Source organism: Nerophis lumbriciformis, linkage group LG03 (genome assembly GCF_033978685.3).
Source record: "Nerophis lumbriciformis linkage group LG03, RoL_Nlum_v2.1, whole genome shotgun sequence".
Classification (NCBI taxonomy): domain Eukaryota; kingdom Metazoa; phylum Chordata; class Actinopteri; order Syngnathiformes; family Syngnathidae; genus Nerophis; species Nerophis lumbriciformis.
The window spans coordinates 7556470-7567500 of NC_084550.2; the positions used below are offsets into that span (position 1 = coordinate 7556470).

Genomic DNA, 11031 nt, shown 5'->3' on the forward strand with positions numbered 1-11031 from the left:
AAACAGGTGACCAGAACTGAAGTTGAACAATTTATTCAACAAAATAGGAGTAAATGCAAACAACAGAGATACCAGAACTGGAGAGAGAGTGAATAATCCTACCAGGAGGTCGAAGCAGTCTCTCTAAAGATTGCTACATTCTTCACCTCCTTTTGTCCTTCTTTGTCGCCCCCACCACCTTTAGCGTAACTTAAAACTGAAAGTGAAACTTACTTTAACTTGTGTGCTTGGCACACACACATTCTCCTCCATCACTTTCTCTCCAGGCCTGTACCTTAAGACATCATTAATAATGATATATGTGTGTAAGTGCATAGATAAAACCACAGGGTATATGCATTGTGTTTAGCATCTGACAGAATGAAGGTGTCATGACTTGGTCCTGGGGTTTAGTTTTTCTGGGATGCAACGGAAAGTTGGCTCGGGCGAGACGGGAATGTAAGTACATTTTTTATTGAAACACTAGAACTACAAAAAAAGGAGTAAACAAAAGGCGCGCACAGTGGCGGAGAACAAACTATGAAACCAAACACTTGCACAAAGGCAAAAACTATGAACAACAAAAAACACTAACTGTGGCTTAATAAACAAAAACTTACTTGGCATGGAACCGGCATGAAAAAAGAGCAGCAAGGATCATAAGGGTGTGGAGAGTGTGCAGAAGCATAATTATGGGGATGTCACCAGAAAGACAAACTGAAAACACTGAACTTAAATACTACAGACATGATTAACGAAAACAGGTGCGTGACTCAAAACGTGAAACAGGTGCGTGACGTGACAGGTGAAAACTAATGGGTTGCTATGGTGACAAACAAGAATGCACAATGAGTCCAAACGTGGAACAGGTGAAACTAATGGGTAATCATGGAAACAAGACAAGGGAGTGAAAAGCCAGAAACTAAAGAGTCCAATAACTAAAAACATGACTAAAACAAAACATGATTACACAGACATGACAGAAGGACACTTTTAAGGTGTTCTTATTTTGCACAGCAGCTTTTAGCAGATATTTACAAATACAAATTTTTTTTTAAAGTCTCAAAAGACATAATAGTCATTGTCTTTTTAATGCAACGTGTGTGTCAGTGCAGTGTGTTGTATATGTAGGTTGAAAAATAGGATATCTTGTAACTTACACTTTGTGTGTATATACAACACTATTATACTACACCGTCACAACAACTACAAAACACTATTCTATGGTAATTGTTGTACACTTCTATTAGGGCTGCACAATTAATCGATTAATATAGTTTTTCCTCCTGTGATAAAACAAAATGTTCCTTTCAAAAAAGCTTTTACTACAAACTGATTTTTTTTCTTTCCGCGTGTTTCATTATGTGATGGGTCAAACCTGGTCTTGAAAAAAAGCTTTTACTGCAAACTGAGCAATTAAATGGTTTTTGTCCGGTGTGTGTTCTCATGTGAACAGTCAAAGGTTGCTTTAGAGTAAAGCCTTTACCACACACTGAACATTTAAATGGTTGTTCTCCTGTGTGTGTCTTCATGTGTTCAGACAAATGGTTCTTTTGAGAAAAACTTTTACCACAAACTAAACAATTAAAGGGTTTTTCTCCTGTGTGCGTTCTCATGTGCTTAATCAAATTGCAGTTTTGAGAGAAGCTTTTCCCACAAACCGTACAATTACATGGTTTTTCTCCCGTGTGCGTTCTCACGTGTGCAGTCAACTGTCTCTTTTGAGGGAAACTTTTACCACAAACTGAACAACTAAATGGCTTTTCTCCAGTGTGTGATCTCATGTGTTGAGTCAAATTGCACTTAAGACTAAAGTTTTTACCACAAACAGAACAAATACATGTCTTATCTCCTGTGTGTGTTTTCATGTGTCGAGTCACATTACTCTTAAAACTAAATGTTTTAGCACAGACTGAGCAGCTGAAATGTTTTTTATCAGTCTTCTTTTTAGAACATTTAGAGTGTTTGTTGTCAGTGTGACTCTTCATTTCACCTTCACAGTCTGTATCGCTGCTCACAGCTTCTTCAACCATGTTTTCAGCCTCACTATCTGATAGTGGAGCTAAGAGGTTGTCTGCTTCTGGTTCCTCTTCATCCTCTTCCATCTTCACACAGACGACATTCAGTGGCAACTTAGCGGGATCAGCTTCCACCGATTCTCCCTCCAGAGTGATCCAGATGTCGTCCTCCTCTTCTTTAACATGGGGTGACTGTGGAGCCTCTTGTTTTAAAGTGAAGCTACCTCCCTTCGCCTGAGGGGGAATATCATCTAGGTGACCAATCAGCTGTTGGACATCTGCAAAACACAAACACACTTTAGTTCAGACATGATCCATGAGATGTTTCTCCTTGAACTCACTGCAAACCTTTTTTCTATGTACTGTTGGATGTGCCTAGTTTTTCATGGCCATTCATAAGACGCTTCAAAATGTTGTTATGTGTTTATTTTCGGATTGTAAATAATGTAAATAATTCAATGTATATACTCTGATGATTAACTTGTGTGATGACTCTATTATGATGGTAGTATATATTTGTACCATGAATAGATTTACTTGGACCCCGACTTAAACAAGTTGAAAAACGTATTCGGGTGTTACCATTTCGTGGTCAATTGTACGGAATATGTACTGTATTGTGCAATCTACTAATAAAAGTTTCAATCAATCAATCAATCAATGTCAAATTGACTTGATACAAAGCACAGAGAACTCATTCTTAGTTATAAATAGTGTTGGGACTAACGCGTTACAAAGTAACGCGTTACTGTAACGCCGTTACTATCGGCGGTAACTAGTAATCTAACGCGTTATTTTTTATATTCAGTAACTCAGTTACCGTTACTACATGATGCGTTACTGCGTTATTTTTTATGTAGTATCGGCTAGAAACTGAGAAGATCTGAGTGTTGCAGCGCTGCTGAAGAGGCGACAAAAAAGAGGCGCGCCGCGCGCTGTCTGTGGGTACGTGTGTGTGTGTGTGTGTGTGTGTGTGTGTGGGAGGGGGCGTGTCTGTGTCTACTATCAAGACGTCATGGCGAAACCCCGAAGCCGAGTTTCTTAAAATGGAGATATTTTCAGTACGTTTCTTTTATCGACCACAAAGAAAAGAACATTTTAGTTGAATGTAAGTTTCAAATATGCTGAAACCGCTACAAAAACAACATGCTTCGACGAAGCTAGTAAAGAGACACACACTTCACCTCCACCTCCAACAGCGGCTGGATTTTAATGAGGCACTGCACACTGAAGGTACACACACTCTGTCAATTCTCTTATATACTCTTTCATTTTAGACTTTTAGAGTGTTTGATTATCACATCACTCTAAATGTTTAGACTATAAAGTTCACAAACCTAAAGAGGGATACTAGTGGGCCAGGCTAATATTTCCTTTTCTATAAACTAAGTGGGGAAATGTGTAGAGTGTTCTGGGCTTCAGACATGATTTTATTTCAGAATTCCTTGAGATAAAAAAAAACGCCTGGTTAGGCTTTATGTATGTAGTGTGTGCCTTTCTTGTTTTACAGCTATGTTGTTATTATGCTGTTTGTTACTCATGTATGTTAAGTTGCAGCTATTTAAAATAGTTTTGTCAATTTGTTCTGGTCTGAAACAAATTGGCCCTTTAAAACATATCTTTGTCTTTGTGTGTTGTATGTAGAGCACATTGCTTAGCAGAGTTGAGTGATGCAAATGCATGTCAAGTTGATCAACACATTGTATTATTCTCCAGTGCAATAACAGTACTAAAATGAAGGCTAAAAGGGCATTAAATGGGGCCTTAAAAAAATTAAAAAATATATATATAAGTAACTAAATAGTTACTTTTCACAGTAACGCATTACTTTTTGGTTTAAGTAACTGACTTAGTAACTGAGTTACTTTTGAAATAAAGTAACTAGTAACTGTAACTAGTTACTGGTTTTCAGTAACTAACCCAACACTGGTTATAAAACACCAAGAAACAGTTGTACCTTTTCTTAAATAACTCGAGGCAAACTTCACGAGAAATACTTTTCAAAAATAATCTTATTATTGTTGTTCTTTATTACCTCCGATCCTCTGCAAGTTATTGTAGGAAGGTGGTCCAGCAAGCAGGATGTTCTTTTCTAAACACACTGCAGAATTCTTACTCATCCCCACAGTCACTTCTTTTAAGTCGTTATTCTCTGTGAAAAAGCGGTTCTTTTGTTTGTCCAGTTTCTTCATTGGACTTTTGCATTCTTCCATCTCTTCTGATTTGAACTCAACTGCCTTCTTTAAGCTAAAAATGTTGGTGCTTCTTTGTTTAAGTTGCTCCATAGCCAACGCACGTATAAGAGCATAGGATAAGCCCCTAAATGTTGTTGGAAAACTTCAACTGGCTGGTCGTTTTAGCAGTTTTGGGTCTCTTTCTTCGTTGATGGCGTTCATTCTCTTCAGTGTTCTCTATTACAGGCCGTCGACATCTTAGCATAGCAGCGATCGCCCAAGGTTCTAACAAGGCTTGAATTTGGACGTTTGACGTTTCCTAGATTTAAAAAAAGACGACTTGTTGAGGTATTTGCTACGAAGCATTTAGATGGTCAATTTAAAACGTTTTCAGTCCGCCATCTTTGTTGCCACCAACTTTCTGGATCCGTTTGCTCATGCGCAAGAAAGTCAGCAACTTCCGTTTCCTACGTAACAGCATTTTTTATTTTCAAAATATAGGCATTTTTTTCAAACATATGTTTTTGCAAAAAAATATCTACGGACACCCTTGAATACTCGAAAACTACACTTTAAAATGTAAATAAAAACAACAACAAAAACAACATTTTGTCTGTCAAAATCGTTTCCGCCACCGAAAATGATGGGATAAAAAGTTGTAATTATGAGATAAAAAGTCAATTACAATCAGATCAGAATACCTTTATTGTCATCTTTTATTTATAGTATGTATCGCTCTGCCATTTCAACTTTCATATCTCATAACTTCGAATATTTATGTCATGTTTACAACTATAACTAGGGCTCACCGCCATTTTTTGCATTTAAAAAAAAAGAAAAAACATGTATTAATTTCAAAATATTATTTAAACATAGTGGACATTCTGCTGTATGCGGTGTAACAGTAGATGTATTCATATATGTATCCACCAGATGGCTGTAGATCGCTTTTCCACAAAAAAACATTTAACTGTTCTTCAACATTATCTGGATATGTTAATGTCACATTTCACAACAAAAAGACTACATGTTTTTTTGTATGTATTTATTTTGCTGCCTTCCCCTTTATGTATTTTTTCATTACTTTTACATTTTGTGACTTGAATATTAACCAAGTATTATTAATATTGTTATTATAAGCGCTAACGGAGACAAACTATTTATAGCGACGCCTTGATCACAAGCATGTGTATAATTTCGACATGATCGGACTGGTCTGCAGTTTCCTCGCTTCCTTGCTCCCTGGAAGTTTGTTGTAGATCTTAAATCATGCCTTTCACCCGGAAAGTAGATGGCCGAGGACGTTCTCCAACAAGTTGGTACACATTGACAGACGTTTAGGACCCAGAAATGGCGAGAACGAAACAAAAAGGCGCTTGGTCCTGCCATTTCTTTGTGAGGATTATGAGACATTCTTCACCTAAATGGGAATGTATGAACATCCTAGCCATCGGCATCCTAATGACAGCAGACCTTGCACAGTAAGTGATTTTTTTTAATCATGTTTGTTGGCGCTCATGAAGTCTGCAGTGAGTAATAATAATTGATGAAGGGGAAAAAAAAGGAATTTTAAATTAATGTGCCACGTATGCTTACAATGATCAAAATACACGAATATTAAATGTGCCTGATACTACATTGCATATATCCTTACATCGTGTATATAAAACCCTAATAAAGGTGTTTGGATGTTTTTAAGGGTTTTATAGGCAGAATTGAGCGGCTCCCACAGGCTCCCTTGTAAGCTGACTTTTGATCACATTTATTTAATATTTAGAATGCAGGAAAAAAATAACATCCGGTGTCATGTCTTTCATTGTGATTGTGAACGATAGACAAAATAAATACAAAAATGCAGTTCCCCTTTAAAGTTTTGTGTCAGGGCTTGGTAAAAGGATAGGACTCAGATGCAGAGTAGGGAACTTAGACAGGCTTTTATTTTGACAGCTTCCTTTTCACCTCCAAAGTCAAGGATTACAATATCTATTTTATCCAAAAACTAACCGGCAAAAAAGGTTCCAAAAAAAAATAGGAACAACCAAAAATCGCTCCGAACGGAGGAAAACACAAAAGCAAAGACGAACTATAATTAATATATGCTATAAAATGTATAAACAAAAAACGCTCCAACAGGAGGAAGAAACAACAGCTATGAAAAATTCTACACTATCTACCGTATTTTCCGCACTATAAGGCGCACCTAAAAACCACAAATTTTCTCAAAAGCTGACAGTGCGCCTTATAACCCGGTGCGCTTTATATATGGATAAATATTAAGATTCATTTTCATAAAGTTTCGGTCTCGTAACTACGGTAAACAGCCACCATCTTTTTCCCCGGTAGAACAGGAAGCGCTTCTTCTTCTACGCAAGCAACCGCCAAGGTAAGCACCCGCCCCCATAGAACAGGAAGCGCTTCTTCTTCTACTGTAAGCAACCACCCGCCCGCGTAGAAGAAGAAAAAGCGCGCGGATATTACCGTACTTCATTTCCTTTGTGTGTTTACATCTGTAAAGACCACAAAATGGCTCCTACTAAACGACAGGGATCCGGTTCATGAAAAGACGCAATCTCTCCATCCGCACACGGATTACTATTTCACAGCAACTGATATTCCTGTGAACCGCACTGTGGATACAACGGGAGCACGTACGGTGAATATTCGCACCACAGGGAATGAGAAGTCATCCTTCACTGTGGTTCTAGCTTGCCATGCTTATGGCCAGAAACTTCCACCCATGGTGATATTCAAAAGGAAGACCTTGCCAAAAGAGACCTTTCCAGCCGGCGTCATCATAAAAGCTAACTCGAAGGGATGGATGAAGAAAAGATGAGCGAGTGGTTAAGGTAAGTTTAAGTTTACGCGAAGAGGCCGGGCGGCTTTTTTCACGCAGCTTCGTCCATGTTGATATACGACTCCATGCTCGCCCACATCACGCTGGTTTTTAATATATTATTAAAGTTTGACTGACCTATCTGACTGTTTTTTTGACATTCCTTTAGCGCAGTTAGATGCGGCTTATAACACGGGGCGGCTTATAGGTGGACAAAGTTTTGAAATATGCCGTTCATTGAAGGCGCGGCTTATAACCCAGGGCGGCTTATGGTGCGGAAAATACGGTATATACAACACTATTATACTACACCGTCACAACAACTACAAAACACTTTTTTATGGTAATTGTTGTACACTTCTATTAGGGCTGTACAATTAATCGATTAATATAGTTTTTCCTCCTGTGATAAAACAAAATGTTCCTTTCAAAAAAGCTTTTACCACAAACTGATTTTTTTTCTCTCCGCGTGTTTCATTATGTGATGGGTCAAACCTGGTCTTGAAAAAAAGCTTTTACTGCAAACTGAGCAATTAAATGGTTTTTGTCCGGTGTGTGTTCTCATGTGAACAGTCAAAGGTTGCTTTAGAGTAAAGCCTTTACCACACACTGAACATTTAAATGGTTTTTCTCCTGTGTGTGTCTTCATGTGTTCGGACAAATTGTTCTTTTGAGAAAAACTTTTACCACAAACTAAACAATTAAACGGTTTCTCTCCTGTGTGCGTTCTCATGTGTTTAATCAAATTGCAGTTTTGAGAGAAGCTTTTCCCACAAACCGTACAATTACATGGTTTTTCTCCCGTGTGCGTTCTCACGTGTTCAGTCAACTGTCTCTTTTGAGGAAAACTTTTACCACAAACTGAACAACTAAATGGCTTTTCTCCAGTGTGTAATCTCATGTGTTGAGTCAAATTGCACTTAAGACTAAAGTTTTTACCACAAACAGAACAAATAAATGTCTTATCTCCTGTGTGTGTTTTCATGTGTTGAGTCAAATTACTCTTAAAAGTAAATGTTTTTGCACAGATTGAGCAGCTCAAATGTTTTTTATCAGTCTTCTTTTTAGAACATTTAGAGTGTTTGTTGTCAGTGTGACTCTTCATTTCACCTTCACAGTCTGTATCGCTGCTCACAGCTTCTTCAACCCTGTCTTCCGCCTCACTATCTGATAGTGGAGCTAAGAGGTTGTCTGCTTCTGGTTCCTCTTCATCCTCTTCGATCTTCACACAGACGACATTCAGTGGCAACTTAGCGGGATCAGCTTCCACCGGCCCTGGAAGACATTCTCCCTCCTGAGTGATCCAGTTGTCCTCCTCTTCTTTAACATGAGGTGACTGTGGAGCCTCTTGTTTTAAAGTGGAGCTACCTCCCTTCGCCTGAGGGGGAATATCATCTAGGTGACCAATCAGCTGTTGGACGTCTGCAACACACAAACACACTTTAGTTCAGACATGATCCATGAGATGTTTCTCCTTGAACTCACTGCAAACCTTTTTTCTATGTACTGTTGGATGTGCCTAGTTTTTCATGGCCATTCATAAGACGCTTCAAAATGTTGTTATGACGTGTTTATTTTCGGATTGTAAATAATGTAAATAATTCAATGTATATACGATTGACGATTGACTATGATTAACTTGTGTGATGACTCTATTATGATGATTGTATACAGGTAAAAGCCAGTAAATTAGAATATTTTGAAAAACTTGATTTATTTCAGTAATTGCATTCAAAAGGTGTAACTTGTACATTATATTTATTCATTGCACACAGACTGATGCATTCAAATGTTTATTTCATTTAATTTTGATGATTTGAAGTGGCAACAAATGAAAATCCAAAATTCCGTGTGTCACAAAATTAGAATATTACTTAAGGCTAATACAAAAAAGGGATTTTTAGAAATGTTGGCCAACTGAAAAGTATGAAAATGAAAAATATGAGCATGTACAATACTCAATACTTGGTTGGAGCTCCTTTTGCCTCAATTACTGCGTTAATGCGGCGTGGCATGGAGTCGATGAGTTTCTGGCACTGCTCAGGTGTTATGAGAGCCCAGGTTGCTCTGATAGTGGCCTTCAACTCTTCTGCGTTTTTGGGTCTGGCATTCTGCATCTTCCTTTTCACAATACCCCACAGATTTTCTATGGGGCTAAGGTCAGGGGAGTTGGCGGGCCAATTTAGAACAGAAATACCATGGTCCGTAAACCAGGCACGGGTAGATTTTGCGCTGTGTGCAGGCGCCAAGTCCTGTTGGAACTTGAAATCTCCATCTCCATAGAGCAGGTCAGCAGCAGGAAGCATGAAGTGCTCTAAAACTTGCTGGTAGACGGCTGCGTTGACCCTGGATCTCAGGAAACAGAGTGGACCGACACCAGCTGGACTGCTGCTGAGTGGTCCAAAGTCATGTTTTCTGACGAAAGCAAATTTTGCATTTCCTTTGGAAATCGAGGTCCCAGAGTCTGGAGGAAGACAGGAGAGGCACAGGATCCACGTTGCCTGAAGTCTAGTGTAAAGTTTCCACCATCAGTGATGGTTTGGGGTGCCATGTCATCTGCTGGTGTCGGTCCACTCTGTTTCCTGAGATCCAGGGTCAACGCAGCCGTCTACCAGCAAGTTTTAGAGCACTTCATGCTTCCTGCTGCTGACCTGCTCTATGGAGATGGAGATTTCAAGTTCCAACAGGACTTGGCGCCTGCACACAGCGCAAAATCTACCCGTGCCTGGTTTACGGACCATGGTATTTCTGTTCTAAATTGGCCCGCCAACTCCCCTGACCTTAGCCCCATAGAAAATCTGTGGGGTATTGTGAAAAGGAAGATGCAGAATGCCAGACCCAAAAACGCAGAAGAGTTGAAGGCCACTATCAGAGCAACCTGGGCTCTCATAACACCTGAGCAGTGCCAGAAACTCATCGACTCCATGCCACGCCGCATTAACGCAGTAATTGAGGCAAAAGGAGCTCCAACCAAGTATTGAGTATTGTACATGCTCATATTTTTCATTTTCATACTTTTCAGTTGGCCAACATTTCTAAAAATCCCTTTTTTGTATTAGCCTTAAGTAATATTCTAATTTTGTGACACACGGAATTTTGGATTTTCATTTGTTGCCACTTCAAATCATCAAAATTAAATTAAATAAACATTTGAATGCTACAGTCTGTGTGCAATGAATAAATATAATGTACAAGTTACACCTTTTGAATGCAATTACTGAAATAAATCAAGTTTTTCAAAATATTCTAATTTACTGGCTTTTACCTGTATATTTGTCCCATGAATAGATTTACTTGGACCCCGACTTAAACAAGTTGAAAAACGTATTCGGGTGTTACCATTTAGTGGTCAATTGTACGGAATATGTACTGTACTGTGCAATCTACTAATAAAAGTTTCAATCAATCAATCAATCAATGTCAAATTGACTTGATACAAAGCACAGAGAACTCATTCTTAGTCAGTGACGTGCAGTCACTAGAGGCAGGTGAGGCGGGGCCTCACCTGCCATCATGGAAAGAAAAAAAATTTAAAAAGAAAAAAAATAAATTAAATTGTTATATGTATGCAGTGATTATACTATAAAGTTATTTTCCATTTAACTTCACCAGTTTTAGATTATTTTTATTCAAAATCGCTGAATTTTCACATTTGCCGTTCAAATACTGAGAAGAGACGGTTGAGCCAGTTGAGGCACGTCACTCAGTGACGCAACATGGATTGCGCAATGACTCGGCTAACTGCTGGCCTGCTGTGCAGTGAGACCGTATTGCTATATGAATTATATTATACATTTCCATAGTTTAGTTAGCTGAGGTATATAATGTACAGTGTATTTTGTCAACAACTGTATGTGTGTAAAGTATTTCTTGTGCTGAGCGATCATAAAACGGCTGCAAAAGACGCACTGGCTGAGGCTCGCGTCCTGCACCCCCGCCGTAGAATTGTTATATCAACTAAAGCCCACACTTAAACTTTCCACGTGCAAGATTGAATCTATTTAAAAGAATTATTTCATAAGAAGCC

At 38.6% G+C, this 11031-nt stretch overlaps 1 protein-coding gene across 1 annotated transcript in view; it reads right to left on the minus strand.

The window, feature by feature from the left end:
- Window positions 1–17: 17 nt before the first annotated feature.
- Window positions 18–11031, minus strand: part of LOC133575377 (uncharacterized) — a 14215-nt gene continuing 3201 nt past the window's right edge. Inside the window, exons 2-4 of the mRNA XM_061928071.2 lie at window positions 7448–8426; window positions 4033–4334; window positions 18–2275 (exon numbers count right to left, since the gene is read on the minus strand). Of these exons, the coding sequence (XP_061784055.2) occupies window positions 1305–2275; window positions 4033–4334; window positions 7448–8426 (2252 nt within the window). The 3' untranslated portion in view covers window positions 18–1304. The remainder of the gene's footprint in view (window positions 2276–4032; window positions 4335–7447; window positions 8427–11031) is intronic.